Here is a 15315-nt window from a genome sequence, read left to right as displayed (position 1 = left end):
CTGCTGGCAGCAGACAGTCTTATGCCAGCATGCGATATTTAAGACTCTAGTAACCTAAGGAACAAGGGGGACTGTTGATGTAGGCATGATTATAAAGTTACAACACATGCATGTTCAATCATTTAATCTGTGGTTTTCTTTCAGTTACTAGCTGACATCAGCCCTACCCCTCCTAACCTGAACAAAACAGATTTTCATTGTCAGTGAGCTCTGAAAATCTAAGAATAACATGCCATTTATTTGTAAATCCCCTCTGTAAGGAAATGCCTCCTTGGCATGGTTACCCCCTGACTTTTTGCCTTTGCTGATGCTATGTTTTGAATTGAAAGTGTGCCGAGGCCTGCTAACCAGGCCCCAGCACCAGTGTTCTTTCCCTAACCTGTACTTTTGATTCCACAATTGGCACACCCTGGCATCCAGGTAAGTCCCTTGTAACTGGTACCCCTGGTACCAAGGGCCCTGATGCCAGGGAAGGTCTCTAAGGGCTGCAGCATATCTTATGCCACCTTGGGGACCCCTCACTCAGCACAGACACACTGCTTACCAGCTTGTGTGTGCTGGTGAGAACAAAACGAGTAAGTCGACATGGCACTCCCCTCAGGGTGCCATGCCAACCTCACACTGCCTATGCAGTATAAATAAGTCACCCCTCTAGTAGGCCTTACAGCCCTAAGGCAGGGTGCACTATACCATAGGTGAGGGCACCAGTGCATGAGTACTGTGCCCCTACAGTGTCTAAGCCAAACCTTAGACATTGTAAGTGCAGGGTAGCCATAAGAGTATATGGTCTGGGAGTCTGTCAAACACGGACTCCACAGCACCATAATGGCTACACTGAAAACTGGGAAGTTTGGTATCAAACTTCTCAGCACAATAAATGCACACTGATGCCAGTGTACATTTTATTGTAAAATACACCCCAGAGGGCACCTTAGAGGTGCCCCCTGAAACCTTAACCGACTATCTGTGTAGGCTGACTAGTTCCAGCAGCCTGCCACAACCGAGACATGTTGCTGGCCCCATGGGGAGAGTGCCTTTGTCACTCCGAGGCCAGTAACAAAGCCTGCACTGGGTGGAGATGCTAACACCTCCCCCAGGCAGGAGCTGTCACACCTGGCGGTGAGCCTAAAAGGCTCACCCCTTTGTGCCAGCACCGCAGGACACTCCAGCTAGTGGAGTTGCCCGCCCCCTCCGGCCACGGCCCCCACTTTTGGCGGCAAGGCCGGAGAAAATAATGAGAACAACAAGGAGGAGTCACTGGCCAGTCAGGACAGCCCCTAAGGTGTCCTGAGCTGAAGTGACTCTAACTTTTAGAAATCCTCCATCTTGCAGATGGAGGATTCCCCAATAGGATTAGGGATGTGACCCCCTCCCCTTGGGAGGAGGCACAAAGAGGGTGTACCCACCCTCAGGGCTAGTAGCCATTGGCTATTAACCCCCCAGACCTAAACACGCCCTAAATTTAGTATTTAAGGGCTTCCCTGAACCTAAGAATTTAGATTCCTGAAGCCTACAAGAAGAAGAAGACTGCTGAGCTGAAAAACCCCTGCAGAGGAAGAACAGAAGACACCAACTGCTTTGGCCCCAGACTTACCAGCCTGTCTCCTGCCTTCCAAAGAAACCTGCTCCAGCTACGCTTTCCAAGGGACCAGCGACCTCTGAATCCTCTGAGGACTGCCCGACTTCAAGAAAGACAAGAAACTCCAGAGGACAGCGGCACTGCTCCAAAAGAACTGCAACTTTGTTTCAAGGAGCAGATTTAAAGACCCCTGCAACTCCCCGCAAGAAGCGTGAGACTTGCAACACTGCACCCGGCGACCCCGACTCGACTGGTGGAGAACCAACACCTCAGGGAGGACCCTCCGGCGACTCCAAGACTGTGAGTAACCAAAGTTGTCCCCCCTGAGCCCCCACAGCGACGCCTGCAGAGGGAATCCCCAGGCTCCCCCTGACCGCGACTGCCTGAACTCCATTTCCCGACGGCTGGAAAAGACCCTGCACCCGCAGCCCCCAGCACCGGAAGGAACGGAACTTCTGTGCAGGAGTGACCCCCAGGAGGCCCTCTCCCTTGCCCAGGTGGTGGCTACCCTGAGGAGCCCCCCCCTTGCCTGCCTGAGACGCTGAAGAGATCCCTTGATCTCTCATTGAACAACATTGAAAACCCAACGCGTGTTTGCACACTGCACCCGGCCGCCCCCGCGCTGCTGAGGGTGTACTTTTTGTGCTGACTTGTGTCCCCCCCAGTGCCCTACAAAACCCCCCTGGTCTGCCCTCCGAAGACGCGGGTACTTACCTGCTGGCAGACCGGAACCGGGGCACCCCCTTCTCTCCATTGCAGCCTATGCGTTTTGGGCACCTCTTTGACCTCTGCACCTGACGGGCCCTGAGCTGCTGGTGTGTTAACTTTGGGGTTGCTCTGAACCCCCAACGGTGGGCTACCTTGGCCCAAACCTGAGACTTGTAAGTGATTTACTTACCTGACAAAACTAACAAAAACTTACCTCCCCCAGGAACTGTGAAAATTGCACTGTGTCCACTTTTAAAACAGCGTATTGTGTTTTATGTAAAAAGTATACATGCTAATGTAATGATTCAAAGTTCCTAAAGTACTTACCTGCAATACCTTTCAAATGAGATATTGCATGTAGAATTTGAACCTGTGGTTCTTAAAATAAACTAAGAAAAGATATTTTTCTATAACAAAACCTATTGGCTGGATTTGTCTCTGAGTGTGTGTTCCTCATTTATTGCCTGTGTGTATGTACAACAAATGCTTAACACTACTCCTTTGATAAGCCTACTGCTCGACCACACTACCACAAAATAGAGCATTAGTATTATCTCTTTTTGCCACTATCTTACCTCTAAGGGGAACCTTTGGACTCTGTGCATGCTATTCCTTACTTTGAAATAGCACATACAGAGCCAACTTCCTACACCCTCCCTTCCAGATTTATAGACAATACAAAATATTGATGCCTAGAGGTGGAAGACACGTTTATAAAACATTTAACATGCTATTCTAGCACTTATGTTCCATTATCACTCAAATGCCACTTCCTGTTGCCAGTGTATCCGTAATGCAAAGCTCTGCCCCAAAGACTTACCACCATGCTGGACAAAGAAAGTAAAAGCTGGGATAACAGTATTAGCTCATATAGTAAACAAACCTAAATGCTATTCATCTCATTCCTCATTTAAAGTAAACCATATTCCATTCTATTAATCTCTCCTAACATAAGCATAGACACAAGAACAGAGAAATTGAAGGGGTACTTATCCTAAAAGACTCTAGTGCATCACTTTGTCAAATAAGGCAACATCCATGGAGTTAGAATCCATACATCTATGCTCAGAGACAGTATAAACATGTGCCTAAGTAGCAGCCTCACAGACGCCCAACATAAGAACCTGATGAGAGCACTGAAAGATTTGCGCAGTGTACCTCAATCCCTCCACAACTGGTTCTTCAGACATCCACGCCACAAAACAGTGCACCAGATAACTCAATTTAAATAGTGTTTTGCTAGCTTTAGCTCCACGGATTAAGTTGGGCCAACTTCCCTGAAAAATAAACAACTTTAATGGCCATTAGGTGAAAGAAAAGAGCACTTCATTAGCACAGGATTCATAGGCACTCTAGAACCTCCTTGTCCAATGAGGATGTGTGCTCTCCGGAAGAGTTAAGACTCTGGCAAGTCAAAAGCTCACACTGGATAATCAACACAGCTCCCTGTTCTTTCTACAGAAAACTACTGTCATTTAAACATCTTTTTGGCTTGCGATGATTGGGTACAGTTTACAGCATGTTGTCCGTTGTGGCAGCTCCAGACAGAGCAGGCAGGAATTACGGTGTGCTGAGACAGCCATTAGGGACAAGCTTTACAGTTATGCTATGGCAGCAGACACCACCAAACAACTGATTACATGATACAAATATTGTTTGGTAAAATGTAATTGGAGGGCACACCTGTGCAAAATGAGCACAGAAACTCTTATCAGGTGATAAAATTGCGGGAACCCCTATTGAAAAACGACTTGGTTCAAAGTGGGATGCCACCCAGTTATGCACACAACTCTAGATGAGTTTTTAAGTTTCAGGCACTCACACAAAATTGCAACTAACGTGGAATGCTGCCAAAGCGGAGACACAAAACAGAGGTGAAACCCGAGCAAACTGCCTGTGTCCTTTCCAACATAAAAGACATACATTATTCATGCCCAAGATAAAGCACGGTACCTGTGTGTAAACCAAAATTAAAATATCTAGAATTTTATGGTCAACCCATAAAAATCTTCTGGCGATCTATTTTTCCATCAATGGAAGGATGCAGCTCTGCCATAAGAAGGACAGTTATATTTAGCACGATTCATGTATAAAAACATCCAGTCTGACGCCTGTGACAATCAACGGTAAGGAATCTGCAACTAGAAGTCTCTATCACACACAGACATCACACATGTATGCACCTAGAGAGGGTTCCTGACGCCGTGACTCTAAGAAGGCATTTCTCTCTCATTAGCATTTTCATTCCAATCCTAACATTCTCAAAAATCAGCAGTTTCCAGATGGTGCATGAGCCTATGCACTTAACGTAAATATTGCTGGACAAATATTACGATTGATCAAATTATCGTTATGCATCAAGATACACACAATATTTGGAACATTTACATCCTTCACAAAAGTGTTATCTTAAAGTTGTAGATACATTTAATGAACCAAAACTATGACAGACAGGCCCCTTAAATGTGTGAATTACATCAATTAAAAATGTTTACCTCTGCTAATAGCTTTCCTCTTGTAAAAAAGATCAAATATGTAGCGAGTTTTCTGGTGATGAATTCGAAAAATAGGCCACAGAGATTCAACTTTCCTTTTTCCTTCATGTGGATCAGTCTCAGCTGGGAAAAGAATAGCAGACAAATTATTTTCATTTCAAAAGCCAGAAAATGGCCCTACTATATAAAAGTCACAGACTTCCACACCTTAACTCGTATGAAAAGATTTTATAACCAAAGATATGTCAACCACTGTATTGTTAAATGAAATTCAAGTACTGTGAGACATTCAGTTCTAATGCCTTACACGTTATTCGTTTGTATTTTTATGACAGAAAGTTGGAGGAAAAATCTTCTGACTATCCGTCTATCCGCCTCTCGTCCTATGTCAAGAATTTCTACAAGATACCTTTAACTGCCAAATGAAATAACTGGGTCTGCAGGGTTTTATAAGGCCACCTGTTATTGAGCCTGGATTTCACCACCTCTCGTAGAAGCCACTGGACACTCGTCCAGGTAGTTGTTAAGTGGTGAGTACTAGCAATGTTAAACACTAACCTAAATTCTTATTCTATAAATCTGACCAGACTATTTGTTTTTTTCTAAAAATTTTAGTAGTTAGCACTTTAGTTTGGAAAACTGAAGACTTTCAGATCAATTGGTTACTTTGCCACATTGGATTTCTTGAAAACTATTTTAAACTAAAAGAAAGGTATGGTTACATTCCAAATTGCTAACCCCCTAAAATTTACCGGTTAAGGCTAGCATTGTACTTAAATTCCCCCTTCAGTTTTTCTCTGTGATGCTCTGCTCATAGCCTCGCATTAAAGTTGAAATCAAAGAAAATGCTAGTGTGTTATTCCATCCCTTAAGGCGACTAAAGAATACGGTGAAGTTGCCAGCCTATGGCTGTTGTCGCAAAGGTAACCAACAAAAAGCTTTTATATGCCCAAGATTTTCTGTCATTGTAGTTCAGTGTGTCATCTTAGCAGGGAATAATACCATCCATTTAACAATGCTTTACTGAATTGCTTGAGTTTTGTACAACCAGGCAATGTCCACCATTCAGAATATCTACAGGTCTTGGTCATTCCGTCATAAAAGTATGACAGGTTACAACCAGCATGTACTAGTTTAGAACCGAAAGCGAGGCCAAACAAGATAGAACCCAGGAAACCCATGCAAGGTAATTTTATAAAGTACACAATATTACCAATGTTCTTTCTATGAAAAAGCCACTCACAGAACCCAGAAAGATTGGCCAGATGATAAATCCTGTAGGCCTGTGACTTATTTAAAATAAAAGGAATTTTACAACCTCCCAGCAGAGAGTGAAGAATCTGGTTATAAGCTTGACTCTTTGGGGCACAATGTTTAAATATTCAAATAGCTCCTATTATTGTGCAGCATGTTGAGCAAATCTTAAGTCTGCGTTGTATTTTCATTGGTGATCACGGACTGCCAGTTATGTTAATAAGCAGGTATTACTGTTGTGATTAGCATAATTTTAATTTTTATGTTCATGCCAAAGTTAGGCAGTTTGGTTGAAAAATGTGCATGCTTGAAGTTCATTAACTGATACTGGTTTTGCTGCAACATGTAGGACACTGTGCACATTCGAATGAATGCTTGAAAAAAAAATGATAACAATGCACAAGAAACCACTGCCTGGTTAAATGCTAAAGTGGCTCCCTTTAAAACTGGCAATAACACAAAGCCTGTATGATAAGGGAGATTTCCAGAACACAAAGATGGCTGTACCTCAGTATCCAGCAGTATGACTCTACCCTTCTCTAGGTTTTTGTAAATGCATGTGAGGGGTTAACCAGGAGATCGTCATCTGCCTATTTCTTAAAGTGTATTGTGAGCCACATGGTAAGGTCATTCATTTCCGCTCTTGAAATTTTATCTTGCATGTTCAGGGCAACAAGATCCTTATCAATTTATGGAAGAAGTAGGGTGTCTGTAAGGCATGGACTCCGATTTCAAACGTTTAATGGTGGGTACCTGGGACTAAAAATACGGTCATTGTCACAATGCGAAGACTGGTGAGATCAGGAACACAACATTCTGGGCTCCAAGAAGAGGCAACAGACCAGACAGTCAACTTAATTTAATCTGCATTTTTTTAACTGTTGATTTATTGATGAAGGCAATGCAATACAAGGCAAAAGATTTGAGGAGTCAAGCATACGAGCTGTTACGCCATACAATATAGGCAATCAAATACCGATCAGCTTAGCAGAGCAAGAGTAGGAGTGACTGACACAGGACTAAAAAAATGACTATCGATAGTCAACTTGGGGAGCCACTTAGAGAAGAGAGTCCTACCTTCAAAGATAAGATACCAATCGTCCAGCTCAGCAGTGTTATTTTGAAAACACATCCCACAGCCAGGAGTGAGAGAGTAGGTATGTCGAAGTGCTCCCAAAAGTCTATGGGTGTAGCAGTACGAGAGAGGGTGGCGGAGTAAGTTTCAGACCATTCTTCACACAGTCAAGTCTTTGAGCCAATCCTTAAAACTAGGGGGGGGGGGGGGGGGGGGACGGGAAGGTGTCTATGGCCACCCTACTCCATGGAAACAATTAATTTACCCATCAGGATCGTGCCGGAGGTGATCTAGCGGATCGTGCTTGAGGTGATTCGGCGGAAGCCATTAGAAATGTTTTTAACATGACCCAAATTAAATATGTCAGAGGAGAGCTGAAATTTGTGACGAGTGACAGTCTTATAATCTGCATTTTTTGTATGTTGTTTTCAGCTCTTTTGCTGAAATTCTAAATGCATTCAACAGAGTAGGAGTTATTACAGGGGCTGCTGGTTTACTGTATTATTTACTTACTTTTTTTCATCAATATTTATCCTTTTTTATTTTGTGTACTAAAACAGTTGTTCCAACTAGTATATTTCCATCTTTATTATTACCCATTAAAAATACAATCCCAATTAGTACCTGTTGTGTATTAGGGAGCTAAGCAACCACTTACAAAAAAAACACTCCTCAGAAAACGCACAGCAGTACAAATACATGAGCACATCAAAGCTGTCCAAAAAACGTTTTATTTTTTATTTTATCTTCCCATGCTGAGATATTGGGCTGGCCGTCACGAATGGCTTGAAAGAGAATCATTCCAAATAATAAATCAACACAGACCTGGAAATAAAGTATTTCTGTCTGTGTGTAGCTGTAAAAACAGGAGTACAAAAGTAAAAAGCGAGAGTCTTATTTTTAAACCACTGGAGACTTGTGGTATAAGTGGTTTACGCAAATCAAAGCAGAAACGTCGAAAGATGACAAAACTGACTTCTCACCTTCTCTCATTTTCTGGTCCAATTCATCCAAGGTAGGCTCGATGAGTTCCCACCCATCTGGCGGCGCCTTCCTGCTTCGCTTTACTTTTGGCATATTCCTTTAATTGAACAAAAGGAAACACAAGAAGATATGAAACCCCATGAAGCTGAAGACAACATTGTTAAACTATTAAGCTTTATCCAGAAAGACGGTTCTGATTAGTTATATAATCTATTAAAATTAGTCTGCAAATTACATAAAAGTACTGATCCCAAGTATGCAATGAACATTACAAAAAATAAAACAGAAATCTGCATCTAATCCATCATTTACTGCAAAGCACTGCGTACAAGTGTTACTGGCAGCTGAAGTTTTTTTTTAATCATGAAAGAAATCAATAAGATAATAAAGTTAATCTACATTGTTTTTGTAATTTCAATTGGAATGTTGAACCAGAACACATATCTCAATCAAAAAGCCTAATAAATTAATAAATGAAGTAGAACAGAACACCCCAGAGGTCCAAGAATACAACAATGAGGTAATTCCTACACATGCATCCAACACTCATGTTCTCACTCCACACCATGAGAAGGCAAGTAAAAAAAAATAAAAAAATAAAAAAAATACAAACACAGGGGTGTGGAATTTATTAAAATATTTACTTGTCATTGGGACAGATTGCTTTATAAATCTACCTGTGCTGAAACAAAATCCACGTCTCCCTTTGGTGCCATATAGTGTGGTGCCAAATTATGGCAGCAATCTTATTATATAATGGCTTTGATAACAGCCTATCCGATTATGCCAGGGCTTAAATTATAGTAGGGTTTGACTACTAGCAAATCCCTTATTTTGCGACCTTTTCACAGATGTACATAGTGGGGCTCTAGGTAGCAGTAAGCAATAGTTTCAGGAGAGAATGCCCTTTTGAGTCTGTGCAAACCTACGAACTTGCATGTTCTAGGAGTTTATCTGTTCTTCTCTAATCTTTTTCCACACTGAGAAAGCTTGGAAATTTATTTCTAACAGTCGGGAATAAAGTGGCTGAAGGGAAATCAAACTTGTACATGCTCAACAGATTTTCGCATAAGCAAATCTACACATACATATTTGCTTGAGCTCAAATGAAATTCCTTTTTTTTTTTAAATAAAATTTCCATTTCCCGGCCTACTTCTGTAAATCTGCACTAAAGAATGTATACCATGGGTGCACTTTTATGACTTCCTTTAAGAATTGGGCGCCTAAGTAGTCCTGGCATTATTCAAGACCTTTTGTTTTTATTACAATTCTGTCTCTATCTGTCTATTGACTGGCCTCATTATGACAGCTTTGTGCTGTTTCACAAGGAGCATATTGGCACACAAAGTAGTATTGTAGTTTTGTTCAATGCCAGGTACTACAGTGGCAATGTGCGCTTTTTGAAACCATAAATATTTTTGCTTGTGTTTGTTATAATAGTGAGTGAGGGTCCAGCAGCTACCACAACAATAAAGCACGCAAAGGCTGATGACCACGGTTCGACCTCCTGGCTCGGTCAATGCTTGTTCATTTTCATGTGTCCCATAATATTGTTGAAACTGGTTACAATTATTTTTCCATTATGGATATATATATATATATTTTTTTTTTAAATACTAGCATTCATCAACAGATTTTCTAAATGATACTTCTAAAAAATGGTACCTAAAATTTCACAACAGTTTAGCAAATCTTTTCTTTCCTAGTTGCATTTTTTAATGAACATTTTGATTTTGAAAGCAAAGACTCCTCAATATTGCTTTCAAGCATCTGCAAACATTTGCATCAAATTAAAGAGCATTCTGGGGGCATTATACGTAGCCTCATATTGTTAAACTTTGCAAATGTGTATACACATTTTTATACTGGAACTACTATCAATAGAGCAGTCCGAGCTTACAGCTTTTCCTTATTCCACTAATAATAAAGTCTTGGCATTAATGAACCATAAATACAAGTTTGAACGCATTAACATACGGACACAAATGTTAACTTTACTGTAGAGAATGCCCTTCCCTGATCCATAATGTGGTACTCTAAACTGGCAGCCAAAGGGTTTGTGCTGCAGGGGGGTTGGGCATACTTGTCCCAGGGACAAAATAAATATGAAAATCGGTTGCCCCGGACCCTAAACAATATGCCCTGGGCATTGGGTTATAGGTCTCTATGGGTCTCTGCAAACAGGCTGAGGCAAAATTGGTCTGGGGGTTCGCTGCCAGCCTTTTCGCTTTGTCTGTGTTTGTATTGCCTTTTTTTTTTTTTAAAGACAACTCTGTAAATGAGTTTGCCATTCTGTTGCCAAATTAAACAAGCATTGACAAAGCCAATCAGTCTGCAACATGGGGAAAAAATGAAGAAAATGAAAATGTGCAATGATGCAGCTGCTGCAGCTTTCAGTAGGCGTGTGCATCTTTGATGATGCATGTACACGCATTTTTCAAAATACATGTGGAATGATGCAGGCTTCATTTTCATTTCTTTACTTGCTGTTCCAAGAGGGAGAAAGACATCTGGCCAGGTAAATAAAGGGGAAAAAGTTAATGTATACTGGTGTTAAATCCCCATTACAAAAAACTGTTGAAGTACTTAAAACTTCTATTTTGGTTACCTATTGTTAAATACTACATGATTACACATGTACTGTATGTGTTCTATGTTATCACTTCACAGTGCATACACACACACACACACACACACACACACACACAGAATCAATGGATGAAATGTTTGAACAACTATAAAAATATGAGTCTTTAGATCACCACTATTTGGCCCTTGTGGGACTTCTGGTATTATTAATTTTCACCTCGTTAATCAGTGCTTACAGTCCCAGATCAGGATAGAATATGTAAAATCTTTACATGATATTCAATGTGCAAGACTCCACTGGGTCGCCCTGGACCTATACTTTTTTCATTATAACAGTAAACCTAACATTCACTCTAACCAAATTCAATAATGATTTAATGGGAAAATATTTTCCCATTTATTCTTATAATTCAGCAAAAGAGTTAGTATGATTTCAATTGAATGATCTATTGGAAACGCTGGGGAAAAGCATATTTTGATCAGATATAGTGCCCACTAAACATATGTAACAGCAACTAAAGTACCTCAGAGCTACTTGTACACAGAAACTCCAGTTACATTTTAAAAATCCCAACAATTTCAGATTTCTCTTTTTGGCCTATTACATTATGCTCAACTACAAAGGAAGAATGTACTGGACAATTCAAAAACTGAATACCTAGGTGAAAGACAGACTTCTTTGTATTAAATAACCATTTACTGCTGAAATGTGCAACACTTTGGGGAAAAGCTGAAATAAGGACATTCTGGGACAGGTTTGTGTTTTTCACAGCTTGAATTTAGATTATAACCAAAGGTAAATAATACATTTTGATGACAATTTCTGCCAGTGCCAGTAGATCATGGACTGCACATCGGGAATGAATCCAATTCACTGAAGATCTTTCTCTTTGAACAGTTCTCAGTCTCTATATAACAGGGGATGTATTTGCCTTTCTCTTCTTTTTTTTTTTTTTAACATCTAGGGCCTGATTACGACCTTCGCAGATGGGATACTCCGTCACAAACATGATGGATATCCCGGTGGACGGGATATCCATATCATTTGTGACAGAGTATCAAATCCGCCAAGGTCGTAATCAGACCCCTACTCCCATGGCGATGTATATATATTTTTTTTCCCCCCCTTACAAGGTGATACTATTTGGGAACAATGGCTAGTGAATGGAAATATGTGGAATACTGTCCACTTGATAATATACCATAAGTTTTAAATGTTAGCCTTGAAAAATACCTAGGCTTGCATGCTTAAAAGGGTGAAACACGTTGGCTATAAAAGTACAAGCTTTGAAAAGCAACAAAAGAAAGATAGAAATAAAAATAAATAAGTCACAGAACGGGAAATACACTGCTGGTTTTGTTTTCAACCTATTCTAAAAACTGCACAACCAGGACTATTGGAGGAACCACAGAGGAATTATTGGGAGGTAAAACTCATCATCCCCTGAAATCATTTAGGAAAATGTATACATACCAAACCCTTATTGTCTGTTTGAGCAAGGCCTTAAAGAAAAGACTTATATAGCAAAAGCCTTTCATGAAACCCAGTACAGCTAGAAAATAACCTAAGTGTAATTCATGTGATCTATCTTCAGCACATCCTGAAACATGTAAACCATCACTGCTGTGGTAAACAGAACAATGAACAAAATAAACAAATAAGTAAATGATTAGCCTACTCAGACACCTACAAGTGATGTTGCTGCTTAACCAAAAGCATGCCACTCAGACATCAGACCCTCAAACATTCCACGGTTTAAATTACACAAATGTTAGGTCATGCTATTAATGTTTGGGCCCTTGGTTTAAATCACAGATGGTGGCATGTGGCCACTGTTTGGGCCTTAAATTAGCATTGACCGCAACAAGACACTAGGAACAGAGCTATTACTCAACAAACAACAGCACATGTACACAAACAGGAACTTGCAAGTGCAGAGCAGATACACACATTAGATTTGACATCCAATAAACCCTGATGTCATCAAAACATCTAAATCAGACTAAAAATGTCAATTATCGCCAGGTTGGTAGCTACTCTCACCAGTAAGAAAGTACTGATTTCCAAGTCAATACTCAACACCGTGTTCAGATATGCATTGTGCAGAGACCTGCACCTTCACCATGGCACACCCATAATATCACATGACAACAGCAATCATGATTAGTAATGATAGCAAGACACAAAGTAGTATCACATTGCCACCACCCTCCAAGGTAGACTGAAAGAAAAGGCCAGGAGCCTGCAGAGCGGTCCTGGCAAGAATAATCTTAACTCTCAACAGAGCAATGTGTCTGGAAAGAAAGCTGCATAAGCACCCACTCTGTACCATCAACCAGATGCAGTCCAATAAAGGCAGTGAGTCAGTCACACAGATATGGTAATAAAGTTCTCAATCTTTCACACACACTTGGAAATAAAGAAAAACCCTTTACAATAGATTAGGACTTCTGCAGTTTCCCCAAGGTCCGCTTTCTCAGCAGTAGCAGACTCTAGTATTGGGAGTTTTTTCGTAATATTTTTCCAGTTGTCTTGTCACTACTTACTACCCCCATGTTGTGCCCTTCCTTCAGCTTTCCTTCTATGCTTCCTGTGATCTCAGGTAGTACCAACTCCACTAACAAATCACTTCTGATTGCATTCTCAGTGCTAGAGGTCACCAGTCATGCAATCTCCCAGACCTAGCTTGCCTGTGCTTTATCCCAGCTCAGAATACCTTAACAGAGAAATACCTTCTCGAGGCTATATGCCCCTGTAGTGTGGGGTTCATCCAAATGAGTCTTTTGTGCTGTAGTGTTACAGATTTTTTTTATTTCCATAGCAATACTTCATTGATGCTTGGGAGATTTCCTTCCAATCGTTATTTTTCAGTGATTTAAAAAGACTCCAATAACGTGATTTTTCCCATGAGTTCCCTTGATAGTACAGGTTGTCAGCAATTTGTGCTGTAGGGCATATGCAGTCCTGTAGGCACCCAGGAGTCTGATCTTCTCTTGGTGCTATATGAATCGAGTAATGCGGCCTTCCTTATGAGTGCCTCCTTAGGATGCCAGCAAGGATGAGTTTTTCCCAACGGTGTATTCCCAGAGATTTAGGATCAACTGGTACCTTTTCAGCACTACAGACCACTGCAATATGAGAATCCACTAGTAGTGTTTGTCAGTTTTATGAGTCCAGCAGCACCCATACCTCCAAAAGCAACTTCTCCACGATTTATAAATCCATGTGATGTTAGTTTCTGCCAAATGTACTGTATTGGTGCTGGAGAACACACTAGCAAGATATAATTTTTCATTGTCTCCCCTCCACAACGGTGTTAAATGGTCCCGGTGATGTGTTCAGTCTGGTAACATGCGCTTACTCGCGGTCGCTAGAAGCCTGTACAGTATTCAGCAAATTAGTCTCAATGCAGTCGGATCCCAGGAAGGGTCAGCTTCTACAAGCAGTACAGTGCTAGCGCTGTAAATCTACGTGTGGTAGACCCTTCCATCAGTAATCTCTTCTTAGTACTGTAGACTTCAGCAATGCTCATTCTTAAGTGTTTGTCAGTGCTATTGGGACGAAGAATCGTTTCCATTTTTAAGATATCACGCTGCTGATTTTTTTTCGGCGTTGCCTGCTCTGTGATACGTTAGGTGTATACAAGCTATCACTATTTTCACTGTGTTTTCCTTCTTCACAGTTTCACTCAAAACCTTTCGAGTGGTATTATCTCGTAATTTTTTTAAGGGTATGTGACTGTAATCCTGTGGCTATGCGCAGTTTGATTTCAGTCGCAACTATCCCGCCCCCCCCCTTCAATCTTAATGCCTACCCCAACGACCATGTTATAGTGTGTCCACGACTACAAAATACACGCGGGGATTTCAAGGATGGCAGCTGCGGAAGTTCTGAGCTTGGGAAAAAGCATCGAGACATCAGCCCACTTAATAGACACCGTACAAAACGTTTCCCAAATATAAAGCCAAGTGAAATATGCTTAGATGTGGAAAAATAGACACTAGTGAAAGCCCAGGAAAAAAAAACAAAAGCATCTCTCCCCGTCATAGAGCCTACAGCATTTAAAGTAATGTTAAAAACGAAGCAAAACGCCTAAGCCGACAAGAAAACAAACATAAACTCCTCCGCCATAAGAAAAGAGAAACATATACAGCTGAATTACCTTCCGGTCGACCCGCTCCGGTCCGCTAACAGTTGGATTAACGTAGTTTTTAGCAGCCAATTGAGAGAACAGAACCGGATATTAAAATGTGAGTTTTTTTTTCCCTTCGTCGAAAGAGCGGAGCGGAAGGAAGCAACTGCCTAGAGGAGAAGAGGGAGGAGGGACGGAAACTGAAGGGAGCGCAGGAACTTCAGCCGAAAGCGCAGACTGAGGAGGAGCAAGGCAGACATGTCCCACTACAGAGGTAGGCCTGAAAACAGTTTTAAATGTTTACTGCGAGCCAAGGAAGAGTTGTTTTGATTGAGATGAATCGCTAGATATCGTTAACGAACCTGCCCGGGGTTTTAGCTTTCGTTTAGCCAGCCAGCACGATCCAGGTGGGGGTCCGATCAGCGTGGCTGATGGGTCTCGAGCTCTGCTTTGTAGCGAGTGTTTACGACGAGGCACTACGCGCCGTTATGAAGAGA

At 41.3% G+C, this 15315-nt stretch overlaps 2 protein-coding genes across 4 annotated transcripts in view; one reads left to right on the top strand and one right to left on the bottom strand.

Annotated features, from left to right (window-relative positions):
• The window catches only part of BUD31 (BUD31 homolog), a 43701-nt gene that overhangs the window by 28185 nt on the left and 201 nt on the right, over positions 1-15315 (bottom strand). Inside the window, exons 1-3 of one of the 3 annotated variants that reach the window (XM_069210027.1) lie at positions 15181-15292; positions 8095-8192; positions 4783-4905 (exon numbers count right to left, since the gene is read on the bottom strand). In XM_069210027.1, coding sequence (XP_069066128.1) covers positions 4783-4905; positions 8095-8188 — 217 coding nt within the window. In that variant the 5' untranslated portion in view covers positions 8189-8192; positions 15181-15292. Of the gene's footprint in view, positions 1-4782; positions 4906-8094; positions 8193-14848; positions 14979-15180; positions 15293-15315 lie in introns of those variants that run through there. The other 2 variants (XM_069210025.1, XM_069210026.1) reach the window with 2 other exon arrangements.
• The window catches only part of PDAP1 (PDGFA associated protein 1), a 47580-nt gene continuing 47231 nt past the window's right edge, over positions 14967-15315 (top strand). The window contains exon 1 of the mRNA XM_069210023.1: positions 14967-15092. Coding sequence (XP_069066124.1) covers positions 15077-15092 — 16 coding nt within the window. The 5' untranslated portion in view covers positions 14967-15076. The remainder of the gene's footprint in view (positions 15093-15315) is intronic.

Source organism: Pleurodeles waltl, chromosome 10 (assembly GCF_031143425.1).
Source record: "Pleurodeles waltl isolate 20211129_DDA chromosome 10, aPleWal1.hap1.20221129, whole genome shotgun sequence".
NCBI lineage: Eukaryota > Metazoa > Chordata > Amphibia > Caudata > Salamandridae > Pleurodeles > Pleurodeles waltl.
The sequence above is the reverse complement of the archived record's forward strand: the minus strand, read 5'-3'. Positions and strand labels throughout refer to the sequence as shown.